This window comes from Hippocampus bargibanti, linkage group LG02 (genome assembly GCF_051943395.1).
Source record: "Hippocampus bargibanti isolate YZ-2025 linkage group LG02, ASM5194339v1, whole genome shotgun sequence".
NCBI lineage: Eukaryota > Metazoa > Chordata > Actinopteri > Syngnathiformes > Syngnathidae > Hippocampus > Hippocampus bargibanti.
Window position 1 is genome coordinate 20,832,046 of NC_142735.1, and position 25,455 is coordinate 20,857,500.

General features: G+C 43.6%; 1 protein-coding gene across 1 annotated transcript; it reads right to left on the minus strand.

Moving 5' to 3' along the window:
* Positions 1 to 476: 476 nt before the first annotated feature.
* Positions 477 to 18,093, minus strand: clcn5b (Cl-/H+ antiporter 5b). The gene is made up of 16 exons (XM_089017753.1): positions 17,982 to 18,093; positions 16,878 to 17,056; positions 16,684 to 16,783; positions 16,407 to 16,594; positions 15,375 to 15,497; positions 14,804 to 15,010; positions 14,612 to 14,692; positions 14,287 to 14,521; positions 14,040 to 14,215; positions 13,824 to 13,964; positions 8,631 to 8,817; positions 7,220 to 7,362; positions 7,001 to 7,150; positions 3,975 to 4,080; positions 3,669 to 3,882; positions 477 to 2,696 (listed from the first exon to the last, which is right to left on the minus strand). Exons 2-16 carry the CDS (start codon positions 17,007 to 17,009, stop codon positions 2,606 to 2,608), a joined length of 2,274 nt encoding a protein of 757 aa, XP_088873879.1. The 5' UTR covers positions 17,010 to 17,056; positions 17,982 to 18,093; the 3' UTR covers positions 477 to 2,605.
* Positions 18,094 to 25,455: the final 7,362 nt, after the last annotated feature.

Consider the following 25,455-nt stretch of genomic DNA (forward strand, 5'->3'; position numbering starts at 1 on the left):
CCATTTTGTGCCTCTTGTCTGGTGATGGTTTCTCCCTAATGTTGCCTCAAAATGGCATGGAATAAATTATTTAATCCATTGCAAACATGTATGATTTCCTCTTCAGAACTATTTGAATCATATTCATAACTGGAGGTGTAACAAGAAAGCATATTCTCCGAATCTGAAGCCAGTTTTGATTCTCAAGCAATGCAAGACATCTTGGCGTGACGTCAAAAACTGGGGGCGGGACTTTCTGAAAATGCTCAATTCGCAGCTCAATTTTTTGCAGATTTTGGACACTTTAAGTCATTTTTATTGGTGTTTTGCATTTGAATAAAAATATCATACTGCATGTTTTGGGTATTTTAGATGCTATAAAACGTTTTTCTGATGTCAGTTAAGAAACAAAAAAGTGACTGCGGTTGTCCTTTAAAGTCTTTACGGACGGTTGCAGCAGATTGAATTCTGAAGTATGGAAAACGATTTTGTCTGGACAGTTACAGAAAAAAATCAGCGGAACTAATCAGAAAGAGCTTCATCATCCAACAAGGCCTGCAAAATGTTGACTGCCAACACAACAAAGGACTTCATTAAGGAGTTATAAATGGCCATGAATGGTATAGACTGGAAAAAGAACTGTAAGAGGCTGCAGTAAAGGCCTGGAAAAGCATTTCAAATGAAGTATGCAGAGAGTCTGGTATTGTCAATGGGTTGCGTGCTTGATGCTGTTAAAGCAAGCGAGGTTTACGCCACCAAATATTCTGTGTTAATATTAACTTTGAGGTTCATTTAATCATATCATTCTGCTCACTTTTAAGTGTGTGACTTCCAACCAAAGGTGATACATCTCTCCTGAGTTGTTAAGACATCTTGATGTAAATACCACAAAAGCTAAGATGGATTGGGGAACTTTGGTATGATATCCAAATATCTACACGATATCACCAAAACAAAGAAATTGATACTGCTGTTTTAATATTTTTGGAGAGGACTGATGAACATGGTAGTTCTAATCAGTTTGAATTGTGTCTCAACAGCTTTTTTTGTCACAGCCCCCGAGAGGAAAGTGGTTCAACCTTATTCGGTTCGAAACATGCGATCGCCAGACCTCTCCAGATGTTACGACTTCTTCCCCCACATGACCAACAGGATTAAAGAAAAAAAAACAACCCACATTTGTCAAAAGAACATTCGCCTATTACAGCAAGCAAATGCGCATATCAGCAAATTCCAAGGCTCACCACTTACAAGTTGTTTGAAAGATGAGTATGGATTTTTGTTTTCAATTCACAAGGGAAAATATGTGAAAAAATGATGATATGATAATATGATCATCAAACTTCACAGCAGCATGAATACAAAGGATCTTGAGGCATCTGGACAAAAATACACTTCAAACCTGACATGGTTGAAACAGTCTTCACCAAATCATTTGAAGGCCTTGAAACATTGTGCAACTGAGAATAACATTGAGGCTTTTAATTTGAGCCATTTTCACAAGCTTTTTTTTTTAACCACCCCCAGCATTATTCCGTTGGACCGCAATAAAATGTCACGATTTTCAGCGGGTTTTTTTCCACTAAATTTGTATTTATGACTTTTGTCAGTTTCAAAGAACATTTTGTGATCTCAAAGGCTTTTTCATTAAATGTGTCTACATAATGTGCATGCGTGGAGCAATAAAACGCATGGGCCAAGTCTGCCGATGGAATAATACGACGACGCGATTAAAATATTTGAATCGAGTTTTCACTTCAAATGGCGCTCTGAGGCAAAACTAAAAGTGAAAATAAGGACGCACTTGCAAAAATGCAATAATAATTATCATGGCAACATTGCCTCGAGTCATTCACGGGGATACGCCAGCTCAACACATGTGGGAGAAGAGCCTTTCCACTTCCTCTCCACCCGACACGCGAGGCGCGTCCAGCCAGGGTCACTCAAGGAACAGCAGCGAGCCACCCCAGCATCTCGCATTCCAAACGGTTAAATAAAGGAAGCGAGCAGAATTCCACAAAACCTGGGAGGTGTTATAATAGCGCAGAATAATAGTTGTCGGGAGTCTTGATGAGCTGGCGTATTGCAATCTGGTTCACAGGTAAGACAAAGAAATGGGGAAAATCTCATATCAGGCAGATGAAGACGGAGGAATAATTTAGAGCGGAGAACCGTTGTGATATGTTCATTGCCAATCTTTGTCGACGCCTGCGTCACTTTCTCATACTGGAGGTATCGGGGGCCTGCGAGGAGGAGGGGGTCAGGCCTGACTCGGAGTGCTCCATCTGGTCTCGTCCGACGGCCGTAGGGTAAGGCACTGGGATGCTCAGTCAAACTATCTTTTGACGTCTCGCATTCTTATATCTGCTCACAAATCCTCGGCAAACTGGATGAGGAAGGATGAGGAGGGGGAGGAAGAGGAAGAGGAGGCCGCTAACTCCTTCACATGGAACCCAAAAGAAGGACAACAACAAAAATGGAGCAGATGTGAAATATTCCAGAGGCTTCCATCTGGCTACTCCCACATAACAATGGGGAACTTTTTTTCCTGGTTCCAGACATCCCCACAGAGCGGATGGTCGTGCACAAAAATCAGTATGGGATCCAAGCGGGTGTTCAGCCTCATTCAGTTAAGGAAAACGGAGTCGGGATCTTTGCTGGTATTCTGGGCCATGTGTTTGATAATGTCCTTTCTGGTGATAATGCCCAGAAGCCTCCTAAGCACACAGCAACACAAACAGGAGACAAAAGACAAGCGCAATGAGGCTAAACTACACAACACCGCACCACCACAAGAGGCCCTTTGCGACCTGCCCTGGAATGGGAAGTCAAGCTTGCGGGGGTATTGGGGGTGGGTGACTTTTTCGATGCGCCACCTCAAACCACGCTGACTTGGAAGGGAAGCGTTCAAGTGGTTTGAGGGAGAATTATGGTGACAGTAAGAGTCCTAACTGGCTCTGCTCCCATCTGCCTGTCTTACAACCACCTCGCATTGAGCAACTAATGTCTGTGAATAACCCAAACCAGCAAAAGAACAAGCAAAAATGAAAAATACTGAACTCACTTCCTGGTTTGGTTGTGAAGAACACAATAGTAGCACTTAGGATAACTTTTAGAAAATGGATTTTTCATTTATCGTAATTTGATACAAGACAACTATGTAGAAATACCCCATTTAAATACAACTCTGGCATGTTATTTAGGTCTTTCAACACATTTAAAGTACATATAAAGCACATGTAAAGTGTCCTTGGGTGTTTTGAAAGGTGCTTGAAATAAAATGTAATATTATTATTTATGGAAAAAGACTTTTAAACACATTGTGAGAGAGAATAAAAGCAAAGGGACAAAAGTATGAACATGAAAAAACAGCAACAGCTGTCAACAAAGTTCCCCCCAAATTTCGGTCATATTCCAATTCTAACCGCAACGTAATGGGTGTTTGCGGCTCTTTATGAACGCCTTCAGAATCACTTTCATTGACACGAACCCGTCTGTAAATGACTGAGAAAAGATGGATGTTCTCTATTCCCAAGTATAATCGAGAGCAAAAAAAAACAAAACAGCAAAATGACACAAGTCATTTTGAATGTCACACACTTATTTTACAACACTTAAGCCTCTTGGTACGCTCCTAGATTGGCCAAGTCGGTGAGTGTGTGTGTGTTTGCGCGCATGCGCACGCTTACCCATTGTGTGTGACAAGGCATTGTCGCAGGCCCAGTTTGCGGAAGATGTCGGTAATGATGCCCAAGGGCATACGGTGGGAGATGGTAAAGGGGCTCAAGTCCAAGATGCCCCGTAGGCGGATGTGAGGAGGCTCTTCAGAGGTCTGAGTGCGAGCGTGCTGTCGAAAGACCACCTGGGACGCACTGACGCCTTTCTGATGCTGACGGGCGTAATCTGGAGTGAGACAGCACACGGGGATTTTTTTAGGACAACTTGGACAGAGAAACTAACTGAAAGAAACTAGACATAGATCCACATGCACACACCTATGGCTACCTGTAGATCTCTTCGGAGAACAAATCCCACCAACCTCTTGGACGGCTGGGAAACGACCACGGGAAAGCCAGTGAAGCTTGTGCTCTTCACGAGCGCCTGCAAAGCAATATATTGTTACCGAGGGTCAACGCCAGATCAGAAAACATACAAACAGCATTCACCCTCACATAAAACTGTTTTCATACTATATTTAATATAAAGCTACTTGAACTTTTGAAATTACTTTACACCACTCAAGTCAAGAAAATCTAATTTAAATAAAGTGAATGATTTAACTTTCAATATTTACGCATGCTCAATATAATAAACTGACTTTTGACACTAGCACAGCAAATGGCGGACAATTCTAAGGGTTTTAAAGGACAACCGACATCACTTTTTGTTTCCGAACTGACATCAGAAAAACATTTTATAGGATCTAAAATACCCAAAACAAGCAGTATGATATTTTTAGTCAAATGAAAAACACCAATAAAAATGACTTTAGTGAAAGTGTCCAAAATCTGCAAAAAAATGAACCCGGAAGTGGCCAGTTTCAGAAGGTCCCGCCCCCATGTTCGTGTTGTCACGGCAAGACATCTTGCCTTGCTGGAGAATCAAAACAATGGCTTCGGATTCGGAGAAGATGCTTTCTTGTTACTCATCCAGTTATGAATATGATTCAAATAGTTCTGAAGAGGAAAGCATACATGATTGCAATTGATTAAAGACTTTATTCCGTGCCATTTTGAGGCAATGGAGGGGGGGGGGGGTGTAGCACGAAAAAAAGAGGCAGAAAATGGTGACAAAGCTCCGTGTAAGGAATTAATCAGCCCGTTTCCACAGGCTGATTAATTCCTTACATGGAGCTTCGACGCCCTCTTCTGCCTTTTTGGTGCAACATGACGTTTTCAGACCAAACAAGCACAGCAAAATGCATTGACGTGATGGAAGGACTGCTACAATGTCTCCTTTTTTTCAGTCAGGGGCGTTCCTTCAGTGACGTCACGTACCAACTCAATAACAAGACTTCCGGAATATTCAGCGCGAGTCTTAAAACGTAAAACAGCTATATGCCGTGGAATCTTTGTAAAGTACGCTCAGTAGAAGTCATTTGAAGCCATTTTACAAATTATGGACACAACCTGTACGGAGACGTCGGTTGTCCTTTAACTAAGTAATATTCTACATGGTGGTTTTCACTTCAACCAAAGCTTCACAAAGAATCAACCTCTAGTGTTCAATAACTTACCTTAAACTCAAGATTCCCGGAGGGTCAACCTTAGAACGGAAGAACCTTTTCTTTTTCTGACACCTTGAGTTTTTTGGACTAATTTTAGATCTCGCGTGTAAAGCTGCTATGTAGCATTAAGCTAACCATTGTTTTTGTTTTTTTCGTGTCATCTGGGGCATTGAAGTGGGCAGACACCATTCCTATGCCACTGTGAGAGGCCAGTAGACAAAGGTGGTCATAAAAAATGCCGCGCTCACACTGCCCAAGAGTTTATTTTAATGCTCAATTGCTTTGGGCTCGCTACCTTATTGGTAGCAACTCGGTCATAACTCACCCGGTTTGACAGGACGCATGCGCATACCTGTTTTTGCCGTACAAAGTACGTTTATTATCCATTTTAAGACGTGTACGACGTACAAGGAAATCTGTATGGAAAAACGCAGATTTGTCAATTATGGGTACCATCCGGTATACACCGACGATCACGAAACGGCAAATCAATCAAGTCAAACGAGTTCGCCTAGAACTATCGTTTTTTTCGTTGCAAATGAAGCGAGCGGTTTGATGCTACTGTGCGCATGCGTCTGTCGCCTGGGGATTTCCCATTGCATCATTCCGATCACAAACGCCGTTAAATTAAATGGAAGAGGCAAGCATCACAAAGAGTGGGAGCAAATGTCAGGATGATACGAGGGATTGATACAAGCTTCGAAGAAAGGTGTGGAATATTTGTATTGTGTTGCTTGCCTCTTGCTGAAATGTAAATGTCTCCACTGCGAGACTAATAAAGGCAAATCCAATCCAATCCAATCCAAAAAAGATGTGAAAGTAGCTGCCTCCGGTTTCTATAATTTAAAGACACATTTTGATACAAAGAGCCACGCCAAACACGTACAAGTCTGGAAAACATATCGGTCATTATTTATTAAGAATATGTACAGAATGATATCACGAAACACATGTACACTATAACATGTTAAACTACATAAATAAAGACGTTTGAAAAAAAATGGTGTAAGATTACTTTGTATTTTGTACGGGAAAATACGACAGTTTGTACGGGCATCGAAACGTGGAGGTTGACAGGTATGCATGCGCTATTGAGTCTCTTTCTCTTCGCTCTTAACGCATTTAACTCGTTGGGGATTTTGATGCCCCATGTTTTGCTACAAAACATCACATATGATATATATAAAACCCATGTGTCGTTTTATAACGTGTTATTTCAACGCAGCAGGCACTCAGAGCCAAGGCTCTCTTATGCTCTATCAATTCAATGCATTGACCGCCGCCGGTCTGAAATGTACGTACAGCACTGTATTTCGATTCCTTTTCCAAAACGACTCTCCCTCTATGGAGCATTTAAAAAAAAATCTTGCGTAACTTGACAATTACTTGTGCTTTTGGCGTTTGAATCAATGCCGAGGAAAACATGCCAAAATGTGGTAGGTTCATTGTTTAAGCAATGCGCCTGAAGCGCAACCGATCCATCCGTCATCTCAACGCGGTTTGAGAAATTCACAACAGTACCTATCTGAACACATCCAATCTCATCAGAACAGGGAATTTCCAAAATGCCATCTCATTTTGGGTTTGTGGGCTTTCATGTGACTAATAGAATATCAATCCCGTTGCAGTTACAAGAAACATATATTGAGTTGAAAACACAACTGAACATTCGTATGGGCTGTCAAAAAATATATGTTGTATTATATATCAGGTCCGCATGTGCTGAATGTCTTTGCATACCCTGGTGGGGATACCATATCACCGATATACCACCCAACCCGTGTATGGATTTACCTCCAGCTGACCCAGTGTCATTCCGTCCTGCGTGAGCACGACCAGGGCGGGATCGGACTTCCTGGGCCTCATCACATCCTTGGCCAAGCTGCTGTGCTCAACCTCTTCTTTGGGCTCCAGGAAGGGGTAGCCTTTAAGATGGATAAGCGCCTGGGAGGAACATGGGCAAACTCGCACCTGCAGCTTGAACCCCTCGCACACACACACACGGAGCCTCACCTCATTGAATCCCACCCGGACAAAAGCATCGGCGACCATTTTGCTGGTCATGGTGGCGACCAGGAGTGGCATGATGTGCTCCCGCCTGCCCGTCACCTCAAACATAATCACCACAAGGGACACTGTCGTGCGTGTCACGCCACCTGTGGTCACCAAGAAGCGCCTTAGAAGGGACATGCTTATCTTACGCACTGCAAAGCTCAAGTTACTAGAACACGACCGGGGTCTATGCAGCATATATGCAAAATTCAAACATGTATACAGAATTCCATTTAAAAACATTTTGTGATTAAATTGTTTTCTAGATTTAAAAACCATTTATGGGCGGCCCGGGGGTACAGTGATTAGTGCGTCAACCTCACAGTGCAGAGGTCGGGAGTTCACTTAATGCTCCGGCCTCGCTGTGTGGAGTTTGCATGTACTCCCTAGTGCCACGTAGATTTTCACCGGGTACTCAGCTTTCCTCGCACATTCCAAAAACATGAATGGCAGGTTGATCGTGTGATTGTGTGAGTGCAGATAGTTGTTTGTCTTCGTGTGCCTTGCAATGGGCTGGCAACTGGTTCACGGTGTCCGCCGCATACTACCTAGTAAGCTGGGAAATACCCCCCCCCCCCCCCCGACCATTGTGAGGATATGCCGATCTGAAAATGGATGGATGGGAAAACCATTTGTTAACTCATTCACTGCCATTCACAAATTTATTTGGGAATTGAAAATGTGACAGAGCGCCATTCCCGAATTTGTTCGGATGTTGTTTTTTTCATGCTCGGGTGCAGATAACGCGCTGGCCATGGCCTCTGGCAATGTCTTTTCTTTTCCACAAGGGGGGAGAATTTCCCTTTTTCCATATTAGCGCTTTGTTCCAGCTTCAGCTGTTGTTAAAGCGCTATATAAACCGATATGCATGTATTGCATTGTAAGTATTTTGGATAGCCGACCTCATTTCAAGCTTATATAACTCCAGACCCATATCATTGAGGAATTAACTCTTTTTTCTGATGAAAGAAGAGTCTAAGGCATTGAATGTTTATGTAGTCCTAAAACTCAATATTCTGTGGGTCCTGGAATTCAAGTGACAATGACAAAAACATTGGCATTAGAGTGGACACATTTTTGCACATTTGTTTTCAAATTCTGCGCTTGCGACATGTTGAACGCTTCATCTAATTATGACTCAACAGCGCTCCCCAGTGGACAACATTTGAAGTACTCATGTACAGTTTGACTAACGAGTTTGGAAAACTGAGTTTGGAATGTCTCCCAACAGCTTGCTCAAGCAATGTTCGACGGCAAGTGTGAAAAAAAACATTACCAGGAAATTATTGAATAAAACTATAAAAGACATTTGACCAACACTAAATCATCCAGAGATTTCCCACAGCCAAAAATATGAAGCAGGTTATCCTACCGAGGCATGCAGTGGCACCAACGATGGCGTAGAGCGCCGGCGTGATGCAGTCCTTGTGAGGTGAGCACCAGTCTCGGGAGACCATCCAGTCATGGTGGTGGTAGGCCAGCTGCTTCATGCCCACGCCCAGCAACCGTCCCGCGATGGCGCCCACCACCATGTTGGGGATGAACACGCCTGATGGAACCTGTGACGTGGAAACACATACGGTTTTGTACTCTAAGTTTTTTTGTACTTCCTGAAAAGACTGATTGACTAATGTGTATTTTCAATAAATCAGAAATGTCATGTATTGGTCATACCCAAAACATATGTATAATATATTATCATATATTACATTATACAGTGGAATCTCGGTATTCGAACGACTCACAGTTCGAACAAATCGGAGTCCGAACAAAAAAATTGAGAAATTTTTGCTTCGTAGTTCGAACAACAATCGGAGTTCAAACGCTGGTAAGACGCGTGACTGCTGGGATGCTGAGCGGCGTACGGGTGTCTCGCTCTCTTCGTGACCAACTGTTGTCGCTTGCGGACGTGCAGCGTTTTGCTGCTCTCGCGTTTAATACAGGTGTATGAAGAGTTTTAGCCCCTAATTATGCCTCCAAAGAAAGTAAGTGCTGCTACAAGTGAAAAAAGAAAAGTAGTGCGTACAACTATTGCATTTAAGAAAGAAATAATAGCAAAATATGAAGGATGTGTGCGAGTGTCTGATCTGGCTAGGGAATACAGCATGGCAAAACCTACGATCAGTACGATATTCAAGTATAAGGAGGCTGTGAAATCTAGTGATATGGCTATGGGAGTGAGTGCTACAACCAAGCAAAGGCCACAAGTTTTGGAAGAGGCCATTTCAACATCGTGCACTGCATCAACCACATCCGTAAAGCATGGGATGCTGTGACCTATCCGGCGATGAATTCTGCTTGGATGAAGTTATGGCCCGAGTGTGTCACCGAGCGAGAATTCGAGGGTTTTGGTGTTGCAGGGACCAGCACGAGGGCTCCTGTTGAGGGGGAGGAGGAACCAGATCTCGTTGATGACATTGTGTCTGTGGGCAAGAGCATGGGCTTGGAAATTGACAACGATGATGTGGAGGAACTTCTGGACGAACATCAAGCCGAGCTCACCACAAAAGAACTCCTCCACCTTCAGAATGAGCAGAAGAAAAAGGTGGAGGAAGAGATGTCCTCTTTGGAGGAGGAAGCAAGAAAGGATGCCCCGACGTCCGAGATTAAACAAATGTGTAACAAATGGGCCCATCACCCTGATAAAGCTGCAGCCACAATGACTTCAACGACACTGTCATGAACCACTTACAAAAAGTGCTAAAAAGAAGGCGGAAGCAAGTGTCATTGGATCAATATTTTAAGAGAAAAGAACATCCTGTAGCCGAGTCATCCGTAGCAAAGAGATTTGAACGTGTGAGCAACCCTCAGACAGAAGAGCTCCCTGAAGTTTTTATGGAAGGGGACTCTCCTTCCAAACAATAAATTTCCTTCCTCCGTCCAACTGCGCCTTCTGGTGACCACTACAAAGGTAAGAAATCCTGTTCATAATTATTTTCTTTACGAACGGACGATTAGCCTGGGTTACATTTATGTTTATGTTATTTGTGTCTATGCCATTTTGCTTAACATTTTCTGAGATATACATTGCTTTTTATGTGTTGGTCAGCATTTTAATGTGCAATTTCATGCATAAAATAATGTATAAAATACTGTACTAAAAAGGTAAACATTCAGGGTGCTGGAACGGATTAAAACGATTTACATTATTTGTAATGGGAAAAATGGTTTCGGTGTTCGAACAAATTGCTTTTCGAACAGGATTCTGGAACGGATTATGGTCGAGAACCGAGGTATCACTGTACATATAAATATATATGTAATTGCAATATTCAATACTAATAATACATAAAAAAATTCCATCACAGATTCATTCAGGATGTTAAACTAATGTGATGTCACGATTACAAAAGGTTTTTAAGTGGTTCTCAGGAAATATACGCTTGTCTTATTGCTGCCCATATGTAGAAGTTCACTTTGAACTCATTCACCGGGTAAGATGGAGGACACTTATTCGGATGTCAGAATCAGAATCAGAATCAGAATCAGAATACCTTTATTCGTCCCGCAATGGGAAAATTTGCAGTCCACAGCAGCAATTGAAGAGGGATGGGGTTGGGGTGGGAGTGAAAGGATAGAAAACAAGATATTCTAAGCATAACAAAATAAAAATGTCAACTGTATACTGTGCAAATGTAGATGTGCAAAAACCGTTCTATAAACAAGACTGTACATAGTGCAGAATCAAGAAATGCATTTAGATATATTGCAACAACCCATATTTACAAGTGTCCCGTTTTTTTGGGGTTTTTTTTCACATGTGATCATTGGGAATTGTGAAGCCTGACAGCAGTCGGTAGGAACGAGCGGCGGTACCTCTCCTTCTTGCAGCGCGGGTGTAATAGTCTCTGGCTAAAGGAGCTACCCAGAGCTGTCAGGATGGGCAGGAGGGGGTGGGAGGGGCTGTCCATCATAGCTTTTAGTTTAGCTAGCATCCGTCTGTTGCCCACCTCCTCCAGAGAGTCCAGCGAGCAGCCCACGACAGAACTGGCCCGCTTGACTAGGCGCTCCAGTCTTTTTCTGTCCCGGGTGGTGATGCTGCCTGACCAGCAGGCAATGCCATAGTGGATGGCTGATGCCACCACAGAGTCATAGAAACTCTTTAGGAGTGACCCCTGAACTCCAAAAGACCTCAGTTTCCTGAGGAGGAAGAGGCGACTCTGTCCCTTTTTGATTAGGGCATCCGTGTTTGTTGTCCAGTCCAGTTTATTGTTGAGAGTAACACCCAGGTACTTGTAGGAGGTCACCCTCTCAATGTCCGAACCCTGGATGTTCAATGGTGCAGGTGACGATTGTTTCCTGCAGAAGTCCACCACCAGCTCCTTGGTTTTCCCGGTGTTGATCTGGAGGTGATTCTGCTGGCACCAGTCCACAAAGTCCTTTGTCAGTCCCCTGTACTCCCTATCGTCTCCCTCTGTAATGAGGCCGACAATAGCTGAGTCGTCAGAGAACTTCTGAAGGTGGCAGGTTGGGGTGTTGTAATTGAAGTCCGAGGTGTAGAGGGTGAAGAGGAATGGAGCCAGGACTGTTCCCTGCGGCGCTCCGGTGCTGCAGAGAAGCCTGCCCGACTCACAGTTCTTTACTCTCACGTACTGTGGCCTGTTTGTGAGGTAATCTGTAATCCAGGATGTGAGGTGATGGTCGACTCCGGCATGCCGCAGCTTGTCCCCCAGTAGACTTGGCTGGATGGTGTTGAAGGCACTGGAGAAATCGAAGAATGTGATCCTCACCGTGCTCCCAGCATTCTCCAGGTGCAGCAACGCCGTATGGAGGAGGTAAATGGTGGCATCCTCCACACCGATGCTGGGCTGGTAGGCAAATTGTAGCGGGTCCAGTGATGAGCTTGCCAGCGGTCGCAGGTGGGCGAGGACGAGTCTCTCCAGCGTCTTCATCAGGTGAGACGTCAGCGCCAGCTGTGGAACTCTGCCCAGCTTCAGACTCAGGTTGAACAAGTGCTGGACAATGACACACAGCTGGTTGGAGCAGGTCTTGAGGAGTCGGGAACTGATATCATCCGGACCTGCTGCCTTCCTCACCTGCATCCTCCTCAGTTGGTTCCTCACCTGCGCAGTTGTGACAGACAGGCAGGAACCAGGAGGCAGAGTGGCGGCTGAGGGTGTGGCAACGGTTGGGAGGGCAGATGTTGGTTGTGGAAAGCTGGTCGTAAGAGGGGGCAGGGAGGGTAAGGCCACAGTGAGAGTTGGTGCAGGTGCAGCTACAGGTGAAGTTGACGGTGGGCCGGGGGCGGCTGGCGTCTTGTCAAACCGATTGAAAAAGCGGTACCTATCACAAATGCTCCCTTGTTTAATTCGTGAATATCCCTTGCTGATGATTTTGATCCAGTTGTCGTTTGTCCGTCATGTTGCACAATGCAATGTTTGCGTTGCATTGTCTGCTACAAGCCATGTGAACTCCTCTTTCCGCAATGCTTTTTAATAATAATAATAATAATAATAATAATAATAATAATAATGACATAAAAGTTGCACGTCCCGGGTGTCCGGCTCAGACGTTATTTCAGACACTGGCAATACATACATATTGGTTTATATAGCACTTTAACAACAGCTGAAGCAAAGCGCTAACATGGACAAAAAGCAATATAAATATTGCCCCCTCGTGGAAGGGAAATCATTGCCAGAGGTCTGACCAACGCTTTATCGGCACCCCCGCAAGAAAAAAACAACAAAATTCTGGAATGAAACTCGTCATTTTTTCAATTCCCGAATAAATTAGTGAAGGGCAGTTCTTCTTCTTCTTTTCCTTTCGGCTTTTCCCCTCAGGGGTCGCCACAGCGAATCAATGTCCTCCATCTATCCCGGTTTTGTGCATCCTCTTCTCCCACACCAGCTACCTTCATGTCCCATTTGACCACATCCATAAACCTCCTCTTCGGTCTTCCTCTCGGTCTCCTGCCTGGCATTTCAAGGCTCAGCATCCTTCTCCCGATATAGTCACTCTCTCTCCTCTGGACATGTCCAAACCATGTCTGGCCTCTCTGACTTTCTCTCCAAAACCTTTAATATGAGTTTTCCCTCTAATGTACACATTCCTGATCCTATCCAACCTGGTCACTCCCAAAGAAAACCTCAACATCTTCAGCTCTGCTTCCTCTCTTTTCTTCAGTGGCACTGTCTCCAGTCCAAACATCATTTCTGGTCTCACTACGGTTTTATACACTTTTCCTTTCATCCTAGCTGAAACCCTTCTATCACACATCACACCTGACATTTTTCTCCAGCCGCTCCAGGCAGTTGAATGAGTTAAACAATTATAAACCATCATATTTTTCTGTAATTTGTCCATGTAGACCCCAAAAGTACAGCTCACGGACCCACGTGAACCTGGGGACCTTAGTTTGATAACCAATGACTGAGAGTGCCTCCCCGGAAGCAAAACAACAAGAAATGTCAAAGCAGACAGCGAAATGAGCGGTTGTGAAAAGAGGATGAATGTGCAATATGAAATGACTGCAATTTGACCCCATTAAATTGTTTTCGGAAAGAATGAGACAGAAATGGATCAAAACTGTGAGCAGACGTGCGGTCGTGTGTGTATGTGTGACCTTCATGCCAAACGTGATGATGGTGGCGATCATCTTGAAGAGCAAGGCCAGAGCCAACTGCCACAAAGCCGTACGGAGGCCATCTCCGGCCGGCCGGCTCACCGCATTGTTGCCTTGACCGGTTTGGGACCCATTGGCAGGCTAGAAAATACACACGCAAGCACCGAATCACCCATGACAAAGCCAAAAACACGACGAGCCGAGAACACGCCTTACCTGTTGATATCCGCAGAGCAGCGAGGATTTGAACAGCGAGCAATCGTCAAAGAGTTTAGAAAGAAGCTCTTCGCCGCTCATCCTGGTGTAGATGTTCGGGAATGCCAGCAAGGCAGTCAGCGCCGCTACCAACAGGACTTCTGTCACCGGAAATCGGCCCAGGCGGGTCAACTTTCCTGGAGGGAATGAACGGACACGTGTGCGTGATGACCAGGCCTCAAAGACGCCAGCAAGCAGGAGGACTCACGTGTGTTGGTCCACGCAAGGTTGGCCTTGATAAAGAGCGCCCCCCACATGCCTCCGAATACCCCCAAGAGGATGAAGGGTGCCAGCTCCACCGGGTGCCAGTCGGCGTGAAAGTTCACCTCGAACATTCCATAATGGCCGCTGCCGAACGGGTGAATGGCGTGCAGCGTGTAGACGGCCACCAGGGAGGCGAAGAACGAACGGCAAAGAGTTTTCAGGGGGAAGTAGTAACTCACCTGCCCGCACCCCCCCCCCCACCACACACCACAAATATATTTTACCCAAATTGTTTGTTCACGCTGACGTAAGGCGTCGTAGAGCCTCACCTCTTCCAGGCTGAACAGTACGCCGCCGATCGGAGCTTGGAATGCCACCGACACCCCCACGGCGGCCGCCGCAGACAGCACCTGCGCAGCAAATACAACCCTTATTTCGGTTCTGACAACCAAGCGGAGCTTCTCAAATGTCTCGAAACAGGCGGACAAACATTTTGTGGTGTGTTGTGGTGTTCTTGGTACCTCTCTCCTTTTGGCTTCATTCTGTCGGAATTTGGTGAAGTAGTGACAAAGGACGTTGGCGCAGCAGCAGGCCACGTGGACCAGCGGCCCTTCCTTGCCCACGGTGAGCCCGGATGATGAGGCTAACACCAACGTGACCGTCTTGATGACCAGCGCCGACTTGCCCAAGAAGCCGTGGAAAATAAAACCACTCAGGATAGTTTTGATCTGTAGTAGCAAAGTAAGACGTGAGCAGAAAAGGGGGCCCGACAGCTGTAAGTCGATATTTGAACCCCTGCCAGAGAGCCACTTTTGCAAGCCATCGTGATTATATACTGTTAAGTTGGAGTTGTGGTTTTAAGACGTTACTAGCATGTGGGAGTTGTCACCTATTTGTGGCTGTGTGGTTTTTCAGTGTATACCCTGCCAAAAAACTGGAGTTCACGACACTGCTGAGCCAAATGTTCTGATCATTAAACGTGTCCACAAAATGGCTTCCCGAGCCGGAAACGCTGATGCTTGTTGTGCTTTTGAGAAACACAAAAGGCCAAAGCATAAAGATGCAAGTGGAAAATTTGCAGAGAGCACTCACCTCGGGGATTCCAGAGCCACTCGCATGGGAACTAAAAGCCACGACCAATGCAACAGCCAGGAAGGCAAACAGAAGAGCCCAGAACATGTACATGAGGTAGTCCACCAGGTAGGCCGATCCACCCTGAGAAACACAAACACACACACACACACACACACACACACACACACACACACACACACACACACACACACACACACACACACACACACACACACACACACACACACACACACACACACAGGTCCTTTGAAGGTGCTTTCTAAATTGCATGTTTGTCGGTGTTTAATTAATTAATTGCCCATAATTAATTAAATTAAAAATAAATAAAAAAAAACACATAAAAATAAAAAAAATAAATACAAATAAACAAACAAACATAAATACACAAATAAAAAAATACATGTGTTGTTTTTTTGCCACATAAAATTGTTTTTTATGTAGCAAAATATTGAAAAAATAATAATACATTGGTGAAATTTTTGTGCATAAGTTGTTTTTTTGCCACATTAAAAAAGAGGGTTAAAAAAAGCCCGGTAGTCGAGTGGTTAGCACACCGGCTTTACAGTGCAGAGGTTGTGAGTTCAAGATCCGGTCCGGCCTCCCTGTGTGGAAAATTTCATGTTCGCCCAGGGCCCGCGTGGGGTTCCTCCGGGTCCTCCGGGTTCCTCCCACATTCCAAAAACATGCATGGCAGGCTGATTGAGCACTCTAAAATTGCCCGGAGGTGTAAATGTTTGTTTGTCTCTGTGTGTCCTGCGATTGGCTGGCAACCAATTGAGGGTACCCCCCCGCCGAGAGCCCCAAGATGGCGGGGATAGGCTCCAGTATCCCCCGCAACCATTGTGAGGATAAGCGGATTGTAAAAATGGATAGATGGATACATTGCTGAATAGGTCACTCATGAATGTCTAATTGTGTTTTCTTAAGTTAATGTCACGCAAGGTTCTGAGAAAGCCTGCAGGAAAATTGCTAATTCCTTCTTTCAATGGGAATTAAAAAAAAGCTTTGATGAAAGGGGTTGGGGGGTACCTGGGAGGTCCCGGTGATAAGCTGAGCCCAGCTCTGCCAATGAGGACAACGGTCCCACTCCAGAAATGTAGTCTGGTTGGAGGTGGAGCAGCAGCGATTGCGGTTAAACCAGAAGCCCAAATGACAGATGCCGTCTTTCATGTCCGTGAGCCAGTGGCTCGTTATCTCAATGGCGGTCGCCACTGTGCCTGGTGAGGCAAAAACAAAAACGTGTTTCACTTTGGGCCAAACACCAACATGTGAATGTGCCGGATGTGACCAACGTGGAGCTACATGCCTGCCATGAGACCCAACAGGAGCATGAGGAGCCATCCCAAGAAGGAGTCGCTGATGCTGAGTAACAAAGCCCACAGCGACTCTTTGCTCTTGCTGTTAATCTAAACAAACACACGAAGAAATGGAAAGTCACAAACTCAAAACACGACAGCAACAAAAACCCGTAACAAAAGCACAAAACAGGGCAGAAAGTACCTCTCGGAGTCTGTCGCAGCCCTTGCTCTTTTCCAATACCCAGTCGATGGTACTGAAGTTCTTGTAGGTGTCCACCCCTGGCAGCGGATCCTCCTTGGGGTCGGCCAGCTTGGCCGGACCACCCTCGTTCATGCGTCTGCTGGCGCCACCGCCATCGCAGCTGTGCTCCTCTTACCCCCCTGCAGGAGAGCGGTGACAACACGACAATGAGCGGCCATCTTGATGAAACTAATGAGATATCAAATGAGCTCTCCAAACGACTCACAAATCCTCCTTCAGTGATACATGGAAGAGAAAACAAATCAGGACCTGCTCTCTAGCCTCTACTGCGATTCTGAAGAATAACTTTAAATGTTGAAACTTCAACCTTTGAATACATCAGAACATTCACACCAGTATTTTGGATGTTTTTTGATACTGAGCCTTTTCCACTACATAGACGCTAAATATAAACTTAACATTGCATCATGTCAAAAAATTACAATTAATGGTCACTGTATTTCGTGTAGACATTTGTACATATGCCCTCATCAGCTCTATTTTTTGATTCTATGCTCCTCAAGTGTTTTCCTCGGTTAGCGTATGAGGTGAAAACGTCCCTCCTGTAATATTTTCAGAGAATCAAAGCACGCATGAGTAAGTACAGTACAGGCCAATTCATCTCCGCGAAGACTAGTCACGATTTTCGAACATGAAACAAAGTTGAGCTTTTGATTTTCGACTGACTCCTTCGTGTGACAAGAAAATAATGTACACCCGCACAATCAACTGGTAAATGACCATAGAAAGTTGAAAAAAACGAAGCGTTGACACTCAGTAGCTTTTGCCTCTTACACGAAAATAAAAGCTTATTTTAAAAGTCACGTCTACCTCGTTGCCCCCAATGAAGTGGCCAAATCAAATGCTACCTCATGTCACCACGAAAGGAGGTGAAAAAAGAAGAGATGTTTTCTTCATATTGTTTGCCTTTCTTGTGGTTGTGAGTTAAATGTTGACGACTTTTTGCTTCCAACAAAGCACGAGCAGAGCAACGTATTCCACGTATCGGTCCACAATAACCATAAGTATTGACGTGGTTTAATTTGCTTGAATCATACTACTCACGTCATTCAGCGAAATTATTCGAAACGTCTTGAATCATCTTTTGATGAACGCCGTCATTATGCATGGAAATAACCTGACCCGATTATTTTTTTATCTTTAAAAGGAAAGTCGGAATCATACAGCATATTCGCAGCTTTCACGTGATGCTTTCTAAAACGCGAAGGACATGTTTTGGGACGATTTCACAAGATTATCAAGGTTACGAAAGTATAGCTTGCTTACAAATATACAACAATAAGTAGAATGAACCGTGCACCACTGAACATAATAGTTGCGCGTAAGAGCTTCGCAAAGTATTTTCCTTTCGGCTTTTCCCTTCAAGGGGTCGCCACAGCAAATCAGTGTCCTCTATCTTGAGAGGTTTGATCCGCATGTTTCGCAAAGTGTTTCAGACAAATCCCCCAGTTGCCGAGAAACAGCGTTACTAGTGAAATCATACATCGTTCTACGTATTTCAAATTCTTTGTTACCAGGGCAACAAAGTTTTAGATTTTTAAAAATATATTGTTAATTAATTAAAACGACTAAGATGGCTCACTCACTGGCGTGAAAGGGAGAGGCGTTGTACCCCTCACCTACATTCCATCATATCCGTTGAGGATTCAATTCAGTAACGATAAACATTTATTGTTAACATTGTTAACGCTGCACATGACCATGTTTTGGGGGGACTTTGATTTATTAACACTTCAATGGACTCTCAGCAAACTGTCAACGCGATACAAGAAAAAAACGTAACATTTGAGACCGAAGTGTTCGAGGGCATTAGAAGCTCTTCTTCACAATTAACATCCTCAAACCTGGAGGCGCTGGTGTGGTATGTGCCACGCTGTGGTTAACACTGGTATTACATCTCGTTACTCGCCGAGAGCAGCTCGTGTGAAAATCCCTAAAATGACACTTCCGCTACTGAAACATCGTCGTGAAGTTGCAAGTCTTGACATTTGTTTATATTTAAAACGGAATATAATGATAACGCCGCCAAAACGTCAAAGCATAAAAATTTAGGATTTAACTTTGACGCAATTTCATCATTTGTCATATTTGTGCGTTTGTTGTGAAGAAAGTCGCGTTTTGACTTCCGTAAAGCGCGTCGTCGGTCCTGACCATAGAAATAGATAGGTTTAGAAGTGCCCAAAGGAGGCAATAGCATTGCACCCGCGCTCACCAGGTCGTGACGTCATTGATGACGCCACGCGTTGTAGCCTCTGACAGTTCCGTACCATATGAATAATTTTTGCTCGTTTTTCGTCGATTTTCTTCCGGACGAAATTCTAATACTTTGTGGCTAAATATGTTTTAGAAGACAACTACTTCACTCTCACGTCATCTTTCGGCGCAATGTGAAGTCGGACAAATCCAAAAACCTCAACTTTCAAGATCAGATATGCTTTGGATTATAATTTTTTTTATAATCCAAAACATACAATTGCAATTAAATACACCACTATTGATGTATATTTATTCAGAGTCTAAAAATGTTATGAATAATAGAAATGACAGCTCTTTAAGATTGAAAATTCAAATACATAGTATAATTATCTTTTGAGTGTGATTGTAACCAATCTTCAAACGTGAAAAAATAACATTCATAAAGAATGATCATACTTAATTGGTGATCGGAATTGGACTAAATCAGAAATTGTAGAGGATTATGTAACACTGTGTATAGTGTATATATGTGTGAAATCTACAACGGATCAAAAAGATCAAGAAGTAATTATTAGTATGTTGTATGAGCAGAGTCGGCTAACCTGGGGCGCGTTTCACTTAACTTTGCTATTTAGCAATATTGCTAAGCGTTAACAATATTGCTAAATGATGTTTAGTGAGACACGTTTTTAGCGTTAACAATGAACTTAGCCATATATTAGCAATATTGCTAAGTTAGCAATGTTTAGTGAAACGCACACCCCTGCAGTTCAAATTTAGTGTCGAATTAGTTACATGCTTGAGGAGGCAGAGCCAATTCAATTTCATACTAATGAAGAACAGCTAGAACGTACTTATACACGGTCGAAGATCGAAAACAGGACGGAAATTAGTCGCTAAAACATCGCAAAACGATTTTTTTTTTCTTTTTATAGAAATTTCATTTTCACTCACTTGAAGAACGAAATTCCTTTGTTTTTCAGCTTGTAGTTGAAGCATCCGTAAGCGAAACATTGCGGCCAACTGTTGTTCCTTTTTACAGCATCCATACGTTAAATAGACCTAAATACGCTCAAAACTATCCTATTTCTATGCCAAACCAAGCCACGTTACTATGGACGCTACAACTCGTGCCGTCACTTCCGGGTTTGCCATCAACCTCGTCTCTACGCCACTTCTAAACCTATCTATTTCTATGGTCCTGACAGCAGCAGGTGACAGGAAAAGCAATAGAAGTCAGAGCCGTCGGCGCATTTCCAAGTAGGCCAGTGGAGCATTTGAAATCAGCAGCCATCATCACCATGCTCACCAAAGAAATCAAAAATCGGACGATGTCTCTTTTAGCTCTGCTTTCGTCAACTGTTTTTAAAGAGCACTGTAAAAAAATCAACAGATGCACATAAAAATGCATTAACAATATTGAATGCACCCAATATGTTTGTATTTGTTATGTATGTTGTCAGATTGCTCAATGGGAGAAACATAAAGAGCCGTATGCTGTTGTTTGTGAAACATCGTTTATGTGAAGGATCAAAAGCATTCTCCAACAATCATTCCATTCTCTGTCGCGCTTCTACTCCTGATGGGTCACTTTTTAAGCTTTGCTGAAGTCTCCCAGCAAACCTTGAGGCTGACGAGAAAGGGGAGAGACTCATTCATGTCCACTTTGACTTTCTGTCAGAGATATGTCATCTCTAATCTCTATCACTTTCCCTCCAAGTAAAAGCAGAGAAAACAACACAGGACAAGTTGAATGGCAAATGCAGCAGATTTTATTGAGTGCACAAAAAGAAGAGTTGTGGACGTCACATGCCTTCACACCGGGGTTAATACACAAAGCATTTCAACAAATCAAATAGCTGTCATGTGAAGGAGAAATTCTGTGAAGCACATCCATCGTCAGCATGGTTGTGTTTGAAATCGCATGCTAACATGCTAATGTGCTAAAGCCATTTCCACACTGAGTGAACTGGCTCCATGAAAACCTTGACCTACTTCCAAACTATGTCAACAACTGTAACGACTTTTTATGCACCGATAAGGCTGTTTAGTTTGTGAAACCACTGGCATATCGATTAGTTGTTTAAACGTCTTGTGGCCAAGTAGCTTGTTACGGCCACACTTACCACAAGGCCATGTTCAACGGGGGAGTAATGTTAGGACATTGTTCTTATCAAGGGATTCTCAAATCCTCATAAGGTTTTATCCAGCTTGTTTTAAAAGTCTCTCCCGTCTAACACACCTGATTTTGTTATCAGGCTTCTTGCTAATGATGTGATCATACTAATCAAGTGTGTTGGAGGAGGGAGACAACCAAAACAGGCCTTTGGGCAGCCATGTTGAAGCCAGATCTGATCTGTTTGGAGACAACGTTTCTAGCTGGGCATAAATGGCTTCTTTGATACCTCATTAAAAAAACAGCTGGATTTGTATTTTGTCAGTCGATATTTATCTTGAGGTCACGCCTACTGACTAATGCGTCATTTTCTTTGAAGCCAGTTCACCCCTGGGATTTGTCCTTCTCAAACTCATTTGAATCCTTTTTTTCCGGAGATTGTCATATGCGGCGATTTCAAACATAGCCGTGCAAGTTCAAATTGAACTCGTACAAATGGGAATTTCCAAAGAATGCGAGCAGAGTAAGAAGGAAATGTGTGTCTAATAGAACAGCTAGGGGCTTGTAGCCAAGAAGGAAAAAGGAGAAAATGGTGCCCACCTGGCTGGAAATAGAAACAAGGTTACATTCCTATAATAATGGACTAATTAGGATCTTGTTAGCAGTTAACAAAGAGTCGCAAGGTGGCACCGTGTGCTCAGAATCTAGGCCGGCTTTTGTCCTAGTTTCTCAGGGTCAGCGTCCTGAAGGTGAACGAGAACCGATTTGAGGGTGAAGCCGACACCAAGAGCCCGACGTAACGCGACGCCATAGCACGTCGATGCTCGTGCGCAAGGCATTCGGGTTACCATAGTGGCATCAGTGCCGTGCTAAATGACACCTTGGATCTGATGACTGCAGATATATTTCAAAGACACAGGGCCCCATTTTCCTTGTCCGTCTTTAAGACATAAGGGACAACCAGCGCATGCGTCGACTTTGCCATCATGAAACTGGACACCAGCCGAGTGTGCTTGTCTTTATGTCTGTGTTTTTTTTTTGTGCGTCGTGAGCTGCGGCCGTCATCGGAACATATTTGTGATTGTTTTTTTTTTACCCCCGCCTCCTCCCCAATCGCCTCTGCTCATTCTCATGCAAAAACAAACTTTGCAAACGTGAGCCAAAAAATAATAATAATAATCCTCAACACTTAAATAACAGCCCCGCCTACCCCAACATTTTTGTACATCAGCTGATTTTTTTTTTATTTAGTTTTTTAGCGGGAGGGGCTGATTTCCCATTCCGGTAATGTCAGTCTACTTCTTTTTCTTCTGGAAACGCCTGAACTGGTTCTGGATTGCCAGCGCCGCCTTCTCCGTTTCCGGTGCCTCCAGATCGATGTCAACCTCTTCCTCCTGCTCATTAGGCTTCGCCGCCGTGGCCTTCTCTGCATGGAAGGGGGGGTGGTTTGGGGAAGAGGGGTTAAGGTAGGGGGGGCGTTTGGCGGGGCTCGGTTTGAGCATTCTATGCTCAATTAGTCATTTCCTAACAAATTCTGTTTTTTTGTGCTTTTGTCATCCATTCTGGTTTGATGTTTACTTTTTTCAACATTCTGGTCCCGATTAGGCCTTAATTAAGTTTGATTTCTCCTTTTCTAACAAATTGTGTTGTTCTATTAGGTCCCGACTGAAATTATTTTTGAAATTCTAATCTCAATGTAAAATAAATGGGGGAAAAAACTGACATTCATTAAAAATATAATGCACGAAATCCCCCAAATGAATTAATTCGGAGTCAGTTATATGTGATTTATATTATATTTTTAAATATCTTAAAAAAAACATGACTTTCGGTGATATGTGAAATAGTGAAATACAGGTTAAGTCTTTTTTTATTTGATGTATTTACTTATTTTTTTGAATGACACATCAATAGAATTACCTGATCACCAAATTTCATTCTTTTTTTTCTCAATAATTAGTAATGCAAGGTTATGACTGTTAAGTGTACAAAAGGTCAAAATAATCTGCACATATTAGCCGCTTGCAATATGCTAGAAGTCGAGCTGAGTCCTTTTTTGAACATATTTTAGACAGGTTATGTAATGCAATGCATTAATTAGGAGTCATGTACAGTGGGACCTCAACTTACAAACACCTTATCTTACAAACTTTTCGTCTTAAGAACCTCTAATTTATGAAAATTAAACCTTATAATAAGCACTATTTTCATAATACACACCCACCACGGCTGGCGGAGTGATCTTCGGCGGAAGCACACGACAGAACAGCGCTCCAGCCGGCGCTACTTTGCACACCCCCTCTCATTGAATGCACACGTCGATCGCCTACTTGGAGCTTTTTGCTGATAATTTTACGATGATGGGACCGAAAAAAACCCACAATGCAGTGTATTTCTTTCATTACAATACAATAGCACTTTTATTATACATAGAATAAGGTATGTTGTGTGTAGTTTTAAGGCTTATTTAGTTAAAAACTATATTGTTGTTGCAGATGAGTGCTCGTCTCATTTTGCATTTCCTCCCTCCAAAGTGGCAACCAGATTCGGCTCATGTAACACATGAACAGCACTTTTTGCGGCTTTGTTTGGTGCTATGTCACAGTGACACACGAATAGTCTCCATCTCACAGGCACCTGACGGGTGGTCTTGCAGGAGCGTAGTTATTTACGCACCTTTGTTGTCGTCCGCAGCCACCTGGCCGCTGTTGGCCGACTTTGCAGACGTCAACTGGGAATAGGGAAGGAAAAAAAAGCACATTAGCGCCATCGTTCATCAACTGGTGTGGCATCAAGAGCTTTGGAATCTTGCCGGCGTCTCGCTGACATCAGATGGTGACAGATGGTGGAGCAATTGGCTGAGGGTCAGAAGACGGATGACAAATTGTCCTGTTTAAGTGCATAGAGGGAGGGTGGCCCAGTGATGGAATGGTTAGCGCATCAACCTCACAGTGCGGAGAGACCGGGTTTGTGTGGAATTTGCATGTTGTCCCCGTTTTCTCCGCATACTCCGGTTTCCTCCCACTTTCCAAAAATATACATGGCAGGCTGATTAGAACACTCGAAATCGTGCGAATGGTTGTTCGTCTTTGTGTGCTCCGCGATTGGTTGGCAACCGGTTCAGGGTGTCCCCCGCCTACTGCCCGAAGACAGCTGGGGTATGCCCTTGTGGGGTTAAAAGGGATCAGAAAATTGATATACTGTATGGATGGATATGTGGAGGGAAACTAATGCACATGTCGGACTTTCAAACGCCCAGCCTTGTGAAACTGTGACAAATACGTCGAATGGGCCAACGCTCACCCAAAAGGCATGTGAGCAACTCCTTGCTATTGTTATTTTTTTTTTTTCAATTTAACATGTCTTCAAAGACCCAGAATAATCAAAACTGATACAGATACAGAAAATTCTAAGCAACGAGCAAGTCAGCCACCCTAATCTTTGAGAGGACTTGGCCCGAACGAGGCAAGTTGTCACGATTTGCAAGGTGGTGGTGGTGGTGGTGGACCCCAAAAAAGGAGGGAGGAGCAGGGCGTATTTGACAAATTGTATTCAATAAAATCAGCAAGGGAAAAATCTTAAAGAACATAGTCATCACAACTGAAAGGTTCACAGTAGCAAATAAAACCATGAGTAAAACATGACAAGATGAAACAAACCTGACAGGGTGAAACAAACAATGACTCGACAGTGAATGGTCGCTCAGGGAGTCCTTTTAACTGCCACTAATTAAAACAACCAACAACTGTGCAGCCGCAGGCCGGGCCAAACGGTGCCACCCGTTGGTCACAAACTGAAACGTGACACGTGCAATCAATCTCTTTGTGACATTTTCCGGTTCACGATATATTCAACCAATGGCATCGGAAAACATTTTTTGAAAACGCTGACATGGAATTCATGACAAAATCACTCTTTTAGTACCAAATTATTTTGGTTCACATTTTTTTAGACCCTACTGTACGTTCACTTCCTGTATTCCGCCCAATCAACTGATGGCTTTGAGCAAACCAACTATTTCAGTTAGCGTTTGATTAGACAACATTCCACTCAAAGATGCTTTATAACCAACCATGAGAGCTATTTATGTCATGTTTTGAATATGACGCTAAGTGCGCTATATCAAAAATCAGCCAAATATGGGATCTCAGTCCACAAGGCTCACTGGAGAACTCTTTTGATGACACGTTTTCGCACCGATGATGA